Source organism: Fukomys damarensis, unplaced genomic scaffold (genome assembly GCF_012274545.1).
Source record: "Fukomys damarensis isolate Sample0158 unplaced genomic scaffold, DMR_v1.0_HiC HiC_scaffold_3, whole genome shotgun sequence".
Classification (NCBI taxonomy): Eukaryota; Metazoa; Chordata; class Mammalia; order Rodentia; family Bathyergidae; genus Fukomys; species Fukomys damarensis.
The window spans coordinates 11,742,282-11,755,006 of NW_022900915.1; the positions used below are offsets into that span (position 1 = coordinate 11,742,282).

At 36.6% G+C, this 12,725-nt stretch overlaps 1 protein-coding gene across 4 annotated transcripts in view; it reads right to left on the reverse strand.

The window, feature by feature from the left end:
- Positions 1 to 12,725, reverse strand: part of Rbm27 (RNA binding motif protein 27) — a 68,183-nt gene that overhangs the window by 50,797 nt on the left and 4,661 nt on the right. For all 4 annotated transcript variants that reach the window (XM_010627056.3, XM_010627054.2, XM_010627055.2 and 1 more), the window contains exons 2-3: positions 4,181 to 4,299; positions 828 to 952 (exon numbers count right to left, since the gene is read on the reverse strand). In XM_010627056.3, coding sequence (XP_010625358.1) covers positions 828 to 952; positions 4,181 to 4,299 — 244 coding nt within the window. The remainder of the gene's footprint in view (positions 1 to 827; positions 953 to 4,180; positions 4,300 to 12,725) is intronic.

Sequence of the window (12,725 nt, forward strand, 5' to 3'; positions counted from 1 at the left end):
TTTTTTTTTTTTTTTTTTTTTTTTTTTTTTTTTTTTTTTGGTACTGGGGATCAAACTCAGGACCTTGTGCTTGCAAAGCAGGCAGCAGCATCACTGAGCTAAATCCTCACCTCTCTCTTTTACTTTCTTTAATGTATTACTTTCTGTTAAACCTCTGTAATTAATCTGATTTAACTAAGTTTTGTTTTTCTACAAGTCACTAAGTAACATTTTTCTGAACTTCAGTATCACAGAAATTCAAAGTATTTCTATAATGCCTAAACAAGCTATCTAAAATTTTTCCAACTCTTCAAGGAACTGAAAATCCTGATGAAGAATCTTGTACCATGTTCCAAGCCCAGGAATTTCAATCAATAAATAATTCTAAAAAGCTCATCTTCTGTAAGTGAAATAAATAGGACACACATGTGTAAATACCAAATAGTTTCTCCAGTGTGAGAAACTGCCAAGTGTAAATGAGGACCAAAATGTACAACAGATAATATAAAATAGGAAGAAAAGGTCCAAAAAAGAAGGGGAAGTAGTGAGGGAAAGGTGTGAGTGAAAGGAAAGAAAAAGAAAAATATATGAAAAAAGAAGAAAAAAATGGAAACAAAGTTTTCGTAAATAGGGAGGGGTGGATGGAAGGGAAGAGGAATGGGGAAAAAACAAGAACCAAGATATATCATGTACAGGTACAAATTCCCAATGATGCATGTGATCATAATGTATACCTAAAATGTACCAATAAACTAAATAAAAATAAATAAAAAGCTCATCTTTCATCTAAGAATACCAGCAGTAGGATCTAACATACTCCCAGAAGCAAAATAAAAGCTTTGTATTACCTCTTCTTTAATTTCTTCTTTTTCTTGGATTAGTGGTTTTGGCTCAGGCTTAACTGGTTCCAAAGGTGGAAGGTAATTCTTAGTATAGAGACTTTCAAATAGTTTATCCACAAAACCGGAAGTTTCTAAAAAGAAAAAATAATATTTAATTTTTATATAAACAAACAAAAAATATGTTTTAGAAAAACAGGCAATCTCTTACACTGCAGATGGGACTAAAAGTGAGACCTTAAGGAAGGGAATTCCACTTTTGGCTATTTAAAGCCTTCTAACGTAACTGCACATACATAAATCATATATTCGTTAAGTATGATTATTTTTCAAAGTATGTAATAACAAAACATTGAAAACAACCCAAACTTACATAAATAAAAGTAAAATAAATTATGAGATAATTACACAAGAGAACATAAACTTTTTTTTAGTGCTAAGATCAAACCCAAGGCCTTGTATATGCTGGGTAAGTACTCCATCTCTTTGCTCTATCCCCAGCCCACAAAACATCTGCAGAAAGAACTAGTCCTAGGAAAAATCAAATCTTGAAGATGTAAGACAATGTCTTTATGTATTCAACAGAGAGGACACAATAACTGAAAAACTATGTGCTGTAAGAGAAAAAAAGAGGCACATGTACAATAGGCAAGAATATTTATCTTGGTATAACTTTATACTGCTGGATTAAGTGTATGTCTACTCAAAAACTTTAAAAGATTTTTAAATCTGTTGGAAGATCAATATTGTTATGAGAATAATATGAAATATTGGCATAAAAACAGAAATACGGAGCAATGAAACAGACTAGAGGATGGAGAAACAGCCCTAGGCATATTCACATATCTGATCTGGGACAAAGAGGCAAAAACATGGGCTGGAAAAACAAATGGCACTGGGAAAACTGATTATCTATATGCACAAGATTGAATCTAGACCCATATCTCTCAACATGAACTAAAATGAAATCAAAACGGGTAAAAGATCTAGATATTAAAATAAAAAACACCTAATATGCTGAATGATAAAATAGGTAAAAACTCAAGAGCCAGCCACATGTGGTGGCACACATTCATAATCCTACCACTTGGGAGGCTGAAACACAAGGATCGCCTCAAGTGGGAGGCCAGTCTAGGCTACATAGTGACTTCAAGACCATCCTGAACTATGTAACTACATAGCGAGATCCTGCTTCGAAAGAAAAAAGATGCGGTAGTGACTGGGGATTTAGTTCAGTGCCCATGCCTGCTTCGCAAGCACAAGGTCCAGGGTTTGACCCTGGGTACCAAAAAAAACCTTCTGAAGACATAAGCATAGGCAAGGACTTTCTTAATAGAACTCCAACTATACAGGAAATAATACCAAGAATCAACAAATGGATGTATATGACATTTAAAAGCTTCTGCACAGCAAAAGAAACTAACAGTGAAGAGATAACCTACAGAATAGGAAAAAAATTCCTGCAAGCCATTCCTCTGACAGAGGACTAATTACTAAAGAATGGATAATAAAAATGAACAGAAAGTTCTCAGAAGAAGAAATACAAATGACACTAAGTATATTTCAAAATGGTCAACATTTTTGGCCATCAGAGAATTGCAAGTTAAAACAGCCCAGTGACTCCATCTTACTCCAGAGAAAGAAGTATCATCAAAAACTCAAAATAGGGAGCTGGGGATTTAGTCAGCGGTGCTGCACCCGCCTCACAAGCACAAGGTCCTGAATTTGATCCCCAGTACCCACCCCAAAAAACCCAACCTCAAAAAGGAAAACTCCTACATTGTTGGTGGGATTGTAAACTAGTGTAACCACTATGGAAATCACTATGGAGATTCCTCAAAAGACTAAAATTTGAAACTCCTTTCAACCTACCTACTAGGTATCTTCCTGAAAGAGCTAAATATTACAATGATACATGTGTGTCCATGTTTATAGCAGCACAACTCACAATAGCTAAATCTTCAAAGTGGCATACACCTCCATCAACAGATGAATGGATAAAGAAAACGTGGCATATATACACAATGGACTACTACTTGGCCATAAAAAGGATAAATTTCAGTCACTTGTAGAAAATGGATGTACCGTGAGACCATAATGTTAAGTGAAATAAATCAACCACAGAAACTTATTCATCATATGGTTTCTTCTATATGAGAAACAAAGTATAAAGAGAAAAATAAAAGATGATATGAAACAGGAAAGTAGACCTTTTGCAAATGGGAAGAGGATCTAGAGATAAAGGGAAAGGAAGATAAGGAGAAGTAAAAAAGATTAAGATGTAATATGTACATAAACAAACTCCCCAGGAAAAATATATTATGTATAGCAAAAACGTACTAAAAAAAAAAAAAGTGATATGGAAGCTGATAGCTTTCAAAACTTCGGACTAACAGAATATGAGGAATAAAATTCACTGAAGTATAAACATCAAAAATATTTATAGTATCTAGCCAAACCTGTAATCTCAGCCCTCTGGAAGGCTGAGGCCTCTGGGATCATGCCCATTTCTTCTTGGATATAAACAAGCCCCAGACTACAGGGGCAAAGACTGATGGAATCATTGTCTTAACAAGAATCAGCAGCTTCCATATTCTTAAGTTACTCCTCAACCATCAAGTAGGTGTTTCCAAAAGCTGTGAAGGATCTAAAAGATATGAGAGCTGCCATTTGCTCAACACAGGAGAAAAGCAGATTGGGTGTGACAGCACCTAGCACTGGAAAAGCTGAAGCAGGAGAATCCTGAGCTCTGAGGCCAGCTTGGACTACACATTGAGACTCCATCAAACAAAAGTAAACAAGGGGGTGAAAGGAGGGCAGGGGAAGAGGGAAAAGATAAGAACCAAGATAAATCATGGTAAAGGTACAAGATCCTAAGGATGAATATAACTGTATTGTGTACATTATAAAAAGTAAACAAAAAAGGAGTGGGGGAAAAAACTTCTCTTCTAAAACCTATGAGAAGTAATTCAGCATGAATACATATGTAAAGACACCTGACTACTGTCTTTACCATAAAACTTAAATCTTCAGGAAGGTTTAAATTCAAGAAGTTTTTGTTTTGTTTTTTTTTTGGTACTGGGGATCGAACTGGGGCCCTTGCGCTTGCGAGGCAGGTGGTAGAACCACTGAGCCAAATACCTGGCCCTAAATTCAAGAAGTTTTAAATTCAAAATCTTTATCAAAATACTTGGATGTTGAGCATTGTGGCACACTTGGGCAGCTGGGGCAGGAGGATCACTGTGAGTTTGAGGCCAGCAAGACCCTGTCTCGAAAGTACCATAAATAAATGAATGAATCAATGAATGTATGTATGTATGTATGTATGTATGTATGTTTGGTGGAAGATCCACAATAATTACCTTTTTGTAAAAAGACATCAAGTTGATCAGCACAAAAGGCTTTCAATTCTTTTTCAGGTTTGTCCTTCTTGACCAGTGCTACAACATAGTTGGCTAAGGCTGAAGGGTCTGCGTCACATCTAATTGGACAAAGAGAAAACAAAAATTTTGAAACATTTTTAAACAATGACATCAGAACAGAGTTAACCCTATTCTGGAAAAATCAAACTTCAAAAGCATTATTTTGTATTCTTTTTTTTTTTTGGTACCGGGGACAGAATTCAGGATCTTGCACTTGCAAGGCAAGCAGTGGAACCCTGAGCTAAATCCCTGGCCCTCAAAAGCATTGTTTTAAGAAGCGACTACCAACACAGGGTACTACTATACAAACAAGATGTATATACTGCAAGTGAGATTTTCCTTTTTCAATTATTTCTGTAACTGTTTGTTTCCCCTATTTTTTGATGTTCTAGTTATGCCAAGAATCTCTAACCAGGTCTAAATTTATTTGTTTTCTCAAATGGCAACAATGAAAAAGTAGCATCTAATCCCTAAAGTGCTGTTTGGCATCAGCCTACAGAAGAACTATAAATAAAACACTATACAGGCACAACGTCCCATGCCTGTAATCCTAACTACTTGGGAAACTGAGGCAGGAGGATCTTAAGTTCAAGCCCAGGCTGGACAGCTTAGCAAGACCCTCTCTCAAAAAAACAAAACAAAACAAAAAAAAATGGTTGGGGATGTGCCACAGTGCCACTGAGTGCAACCCACAGTACCACAAAGAAAAATACTAAAGAGCTGGGTGTGGTGGCGCATACCTGTAATCTCAACACTTGAGAGAGTCTGAGGCAGGAGGATCACAAGTTTCAGGCCAACCTGGGGTATATAGTGAGTTCAAAGCCAGCCTGAACCATACAGCGAGACCCTACCTCATAAAGCCAAAAACAAATAAATGAATGAATAAATCATCCTCAGGAATTATCGGTTCCCTGTCAGCAGGGAGGAGAAAGCAGGGAAAGTGATGGACACACATCATCCTCCTCTAAGCACCTTTCTCTACATCCCCAGCCAATAGCATCCAAAACTGGCTATCAAAGATGGGGGCAGTGGCATACACCTTTAAATCGGAAATGCTTGGAAGGCTGGGTCAGCAGTATAACAAGTTTGAGGCCAGCCTAGACAACATAGCAAACTTTGCCCCCATCCCAAAAGAAGCCAAAAGCCATCAACCCTACTGCTCATCTTCTCAGTTATTATTTTAAAGATTACTTATAAAATGAGAACACCATTTTGTTGGCAAATGCTTTAGTAGCCAAAAGCAAAGAAATATCTAGGGTTTATAAACAAGACAAATAGTGCAAAGGCAACAGAGACAGTTTTTGTCTGCTTCAGTTTTTCGAGTTAGTAGTAACCTAACCCTGACACTCAAAATCATCTCCTACACCAGGGCAGCACACAATCCTAGACTGTCAATTCCTGAAGTATACCAATCTGTCAGACTTAAAAGTTTGATCTATATCACATGAAAGTAAAAAGATAAAAACCATACTTATACATATTTTTAAAAAATAATCCAGATTTCCCAATGAATTCTTGCTTCCGTAACATATTCTTTGTGACTTCACAGGGTTGTTATAAAGGTGAAATAAAGCTGCATGTAGTGGCACCTGCCTATAATCCAACAATTTAGGAAACCTCGTCTCAAAATAAAAAGTAAAAAAAGAAGGGGGAGAAGAGGAAGGTATCTCAGTGTGAAGACCTTGGGTTCAATTCCCACCACGTGCAAAACAAAGTGAAATAAAAATTAAGAATGACAATAATACCATCATTTCAACAATGATCATATCCCTACAAAACATTAATCAATCCAACTAATCTCGTCTAAGCTTCCAGTCAACCAGAAAGTAAATTTCAGCTCAAGAATATCAATTGCATCCCAATGTCTTTATTAGTAAACAAAAGTCAAGCATGAATACCCTTACATCTTTCCAGTTTTTAAAGTTTGTCTTTAATAAAGCTGATTTTTTTCCTTGCTAATACTGTCATGGGTAAGGCCTGTTCTTTAAACATCTATAGTCCAAATTCTAAGAAACAAGTTAACTTAATAGGTTCCTAAGGCTTAACTTTATAGTTCCTACCCTGGTGTTCATGCATAACTGTCCCATTGGGCAGCTCATAACATACACAGGCACTGTCTCATGACACCTAATGGGACAGTCATGCATGTACCACCACTGGCCCAAGCTGCCCAGCAGGGAGACATACAAGTTAAGGCCTTGTCATGAACGTGTTAAACAATTATGGACAAAGGTCAAAGTGCACTAGAATAGTGTCAAAATGATAAGTTACCTATTATTAAAACATGCCATTTGTGGGTCCGGAAATAGCTCAGTGGAACAACATCTGCCTTGCAAGCATGAGGTCCTGAGTTTGATCCCAAGTACAAAGAAAAAAAAAGCCATTTCAAAGAAAGTTTTAAAAAGATTTTCCTTAATTTAAAAATCTAAGTTACATTTCAAAAAACCATGAACAGTCCAGTTGCTAAATCTTTCGTCTGAGACTGAGTTTACTACATAGTCCAGGGTGGCCTGCAACTGGTAACCTTCCTGCCTCAGATAGGTGGCATTACAAGCATGCACCACCATGCCCGAGCCAACTTGCTGAATTCTAAAATGGACCTCTGTGTGTGTGTGTGTGTGTGTATGTGTAAAAAGTTTCATCATCAAAAAATATTACACAGGGCTGGGGATTTAGCTCAGTGGTTCCAGTGCCTGCCTCACAAGCGCAAGGTTCTGAGTTCAATCCCTGGTACCAAAACAAAACAAAAAAAAAACCCAAAAAGCAAAACAAAAATTACACATGCCATGTTCACCTGGGGTATTCAAGAAAACACTTTAAAATAATAGTAATATGTGAGTATAACCTAATTTCACCCAAGAACAACAAAATATTTTATCAATGTAGTTCTACATTCATAAAAAGGGAAGAGAAAGAAAGAAATCACATTTCTACCTTTTCTTAGAAAGTTCAGATCCTGGACAAGGATACTCTGACATAGAAGAAAAGAACATAGAAAATAAGAAAGAACGGCAGAAAATGGCACCATTATTTTCTGTAATGTTATCAGAAGCTTCTAGGAGTCTCATGACCTGACAGGACCACTCCTAGGTAAGGATAGGAGGTTGCTAGTAAGAAATATGTAAACAGCCAGACTACCAAATAAAAGGAACAGGCTTAATAAGCCCAGTTATCTTTTACAAAATTCAGGATTCAAACTCAACGTATGGTAGCACAGGCCTATAATCCCACCACTCTGGGAGACTGAGGTAGGATTACAAACTCAAACCCAGACTAGGCAACTTAGTGAATCAGCTAAATCAAAAATCAAAACATTTGCCAGGGATGTAGACAGCGCAAAGGTCTTGGGTTCAATCTCCAGTACCACAATGAATGAACAAATGAACGAATGAATGCAGAGCTAAGCTCCTTCAGATATATTGGTGTTAAAAATCAAGATGAACAGTTAAGAAAAGGTAAAATAATACAAAAGAAGCACAGGCCTGGAATCCCAGCATTCTGGGAGGCTGAGGTTAGAGGATCACAAGTCAAAGCCCAGCCAGGGCAACTTAAGACACTGTCTCAAAATGAAAAAATGAGAGAAGAGCTGGGGATGCCCTGTGAGAAGATCCTGACTCTAATCCCCAGAATCAAGGGGGAAAAAAGAGAAAAGTCTAAACTCCAGGAAAAGTGATCACAGATTCTAAACATTTATTTAATGTTAGCGAACAATGATTATTAAATTATAGAATTCTATACTAAATGCAAAGGCATGTTACAGCCAAAGGAATAAATGCCAAAGCATTTAAATTTTATTGTACATTTTTAATAATTAATTTTATTGGTACATTTTAAATACATATATATAAAGATCACATTCATCATAACTTGTACCTATACATGATATATACCTTGATTCTTTTTCCCCAATCCCCTCCCCCTTCCCTTCCTTATTTAAAAAAATGTATTTAAATTTTTTTGCTTGTTTTTATTTAATTTTTTTTGGGGGGGTACCAGGGATCAAACTCAGGGCCTTGTGCTTGAGAGCGAGGTGCAGCACCACTGAGCTAACTACCTGACCCAAAAGCACTTAAATATAATGCCGCCTAATATGTGCTGAGAAAGTGTGCTATGAAAGAAATCAGTATGAAAATAATAAAAAAATAATCAAATCATAATTGAATAGTGAAATTTCAATATATTGAGGAGCTTGACACTGCCATTTTCTAGAACTTTCAGATTGTTCTTATTCTTTCAACACACTAACATCTCAGTATATAACCTTCAAATCTGACAATTATATTAACACAGATATGGTACTGGTGCTAATGGTAGCCCAACAAGACTTCCAGAAGTGTCACCAAAAAAATCACAGCATTTCTAAGACAAAATATGGAAGATCACTGCCAGTCCTACCTGAGCTACACAGTGAGACTGTCAGAGACAGAGACACTTAAAAGCTGTCGGTTACTCACCTGGAACCAAAGTTTATGAAAATGCATTTCTACTTGGTTACAAGAATTAAGTACACTGGGAATGAATAGAATTTTTAAATTTTGGATCTCTTGCTATGTTAAATATACCTATTTTCAGACAGAAAAGGTAATAATATACATCTTAAATTATTACTCTATAGAGTCAACTGAAATAGTGAAGTTGCAAATACAAAATAAGTGAACCACTCCAGGTCAGGCAAAAGCATACCTTTGGAACTAACACTCAGCTTTAATTCCACACAAATAACATCAATTTCACATACACTTTTCTAATGTATATTTGCAGGACAAACAATGTATCCTAAGTCTCAACTAACAGTCACCTTTTAGTAAAAACAAAGAATCAAGCAAAGAAATTTCCTAAAACTTAAATGTTACAAATGAGGACTCCTGGCCAGGCGTGGTGGTGCACACCTGTAATCCCAGCACTCGGGAGGCTGAGGCAGGAGGATCGCTGTGAGTTTGAGACCAGCCTGGGCTACATAGTGAATTCCAGGTCAATCTCAACTACATAGCGAGATCCCGTCTCAAAAAAAAAAAAAAACCAAATGAGGACTCCTTAAAATTCACACCTGCACATAACACACCTGTAATCTCCAAACTTGGGAGGCTGAGGCAGGAGGACCTACTGTCAATTCGCAATACTGCAAAAGACTGTAAAAATTAAATTTTTATTAGGAAAACAGAAATATTGCTCTAAGAATGCCTTATGTGTAAAATTTTCATATTTCTCTTTGCTTATTTTAACGAGTTTATTGCAAGAATAGTATACATCTGCTCAGCAGACACACTAACTTCACAGATTTCAGCCATAAACCCAATTCTAACAGCTGAGTAAAAGTCCTACCTTTGGCCCCAAGCCAAAAAATACTACTAAAAAACCACTGTAGTTTGTTTTAGGAAAAAGGCCAACACTATTTAGACCTTTTCACTTTCAGAAAAATTTACATCTTTCTGAATATGGGCCTAATTTTTAAATTCTTAGTGTGATCTTTTTTTCAGAGATAAGGCAACGAATAAATGTGCTATCGACTCATAGGAAAAAAAATCTTCTGACCCTAATACATGTCAACAGCTACTAAAAATGTCCATATTCCTTCTCCAGTAGTCATACTTATGGGAAAGTATGGTAAGGAAACAAAAGCAAACACACACTTGTAATCCCCAAACTTGCAAGAGAAAAAGGATTGCCAGCCTGGGCTAGTGAGACCCTGCCTAAAAAAAAAAAAAAACTTCTAATAGAAAAAGTTGCGTCAAGCTAACCATTCTCTTATTATTGGAGGTTTATGAACTATTATGCCTCCACAGAGATGTTTTCAAGAACAATGAATAAATACGAAAAATGCTTCTGATGTACTAATGTCAACTAGAATAATCAAGACATAAAATTTCTGCTTACAGCTCCATGAAAAGTTCATACACAGAAGATAAATCAAAAATAAATATCCAGGGCCTGGAATTTGGCTCAGTGGTGCGCCACCTGCCTGGCAAGTGCAAGGTCCCGATTTCAATCCCCGGAACCATAAATAAATAAATAACATCCATAATTTTATTTTCTCTCACTTCTATTTTTTCTTCAATGCAATCATAAAGGCCCCATCTCAATACTATTATATTGGAGATTAAACTCCAAAATATGGGGCTGGGGATGCAACTCAATGGTAGCACATTTGCCTTGCATGTCTGAAGCCCTCCGTTCAATGCTCAGAAGTACAAATTTTAGGGAACATCAACATTCAGACTACAGCACTTTCACTTTACCCTTAATTGACAAAGGGCCTTCATGAAAAGAGTATGATATGAAAAAAAACCCATGATTTGTTTAGGGGTAAAATATATACATACATCTGTCAGTTGCAAACATTATTTTGATATTTGGACTATAGCTCCTACAGCAGTAACCACCAGCTGAATATACACACAAAATTTGACAATTAAAACAATTCTTCCCCGGAACAACAGCAGCAAAAACAATTCCTGTGTGTGTGTGCGTGTGTGTACATGTGCATGAGTGGGCAGAGCTGGGGATGGAACCCAGGTCACTTCTATGCTAAGCAGGCACTCTACCATCAAGCTACATCACTAGCCCAATCTTACATTTCCAATTGTCAATAAATGTAAATACACATGAGGATGATGTTCATTTGTTTAAATATTTACTGTTAATTAAGTAGAAAGCATCTTACTTGGTAATGGAATTACTTTGTGCAAGAGAGACTTTGCCCTCCAGTCACATGGTAAAGAAATGGATGTGAAATAATTATAAAACAAAATAGCAAATGGCATAAAAGTAAGTAATGACATTTCAAGAGAATAAGAAAAGACAGTGGTAGGAAACACAAAACTATAAAAGCAACTTCTGGCTTCTAGCCTATAGCTGTTGGGCCAGGAAGAATGAAGTCAGACATACTCAGGAGGCAGACCAAGGACATAAGAAATATGTTAACTTAGTAGACTATGATTTGCCAATAAGTCTTCTGGCCAAACTAAGTCTTTTTCTATGAAACCATGAATGGTCTCCTTAAACAAGCCTCACAGCACTTTACAGGCACATTAATTCTTTGAATCCAGTACTATACTGTAGAGAAATTTTAATTCATCTCAATTTTAAGGCTATTATCTCCAAAATATTCATTTAACTCTACTAGTTTATCAGGAGGTCAGGTATAACGAATGCTAGATGATTTTTTTCCTTCCATTTGGGCAACTGCAGAGATTACTAACCAAAGTTTAACTTTATAAGCATTACAAACCTACAGCAGTATGCAAACACTAGAGTTTAATCAAGGTACACTGCCATGTTCACTGAGCAAATAAAATCACTGAACCAATAAAATAATCTCAGTAAAACTTACTGCTGCCTTTTCTAACACACTCCAAGATGACAACATACTCGTCTCCCAGTTCATTTAAAAAGACACTGACAGCCAGAGCTCACAAAAATTGCATATCAAGACTATGACTTTCACTGGCAAATCCTGTTCTCACTTATAGAACCAATTAGTTGTGCCTTGCATGATATATATATATACATACATACATACACACATATATATATGTGTGTGTATATATATATAAAATTTTTTTTGGCACCAGAGATTGAACTTGGCCCTTGTGCATGCGAGGCAGGCACCAGAACCACTGAGCTAAATCCCCGGCCCCTAATTAATATTTTTAAAATAGTACTGATGTTTAACATTAACAGGCAACTTCTTCTGCAGTGAGTTTGATGTATTCTTATATTTCAAAACCCATAAAATTTACAGAATAGTTACTGAAGTACATAAAGTACTCTTCATAGTTTGCAACCTTAACATGTTTGAGTGAGCAAAGTAGCTGCTTAAGGAAGATTAGACAATTTCTCCCAAATCACCGTCAATCTGAGAAATACATAGCTAGAAACTAAATGGCCCTGATTCAAAAAATTATGCACTATTAGAATACACAAATAAAACTGTCCAACTTTACAAATGCCCTCACTTTTGTTTTTGGTGTTGCTGTTGTTGTGTGAGACAGGGTCTCACTATGTAGTTCAGGATGGCCTCAAACTTGCAGTGATTCTCCTGCCTCAGCCTAACAAGTGCTGGAATTATAAGCATGTGCCATCATGCCTGGTAGCCATCACCTTTTATTTTTTTATTTGTTTGTTTGTTTATTTATTTTGGTACTGAGGATCTTGAACTTGCAAGGCAGGCTCGATCCCATTGAGCTGACTTCCCAGCACCATCACCTTTGGAAAACACATACCAATACAAATTTTTTTTGGTACCAGGGATTGAACTCACAACCTCCCACTTGCCAAGCAGGCGCTGTGCTGCTGAGCTAAATCTCCAGCCCCCAATACAAATTTTTACATCAAGCCAAACAAGCAGCAGCAAGTGCGTTTATTTTTATATTTTTTTAAATATATAATATAGGGCCAGGGATTTAGCTCAGCAGTTTGGTGGCCTGCCTTGCAAGCGCAAGGACCCGAGTTCAATCCCCAGTACAAAAAAAAAAAAAAAAAAAAA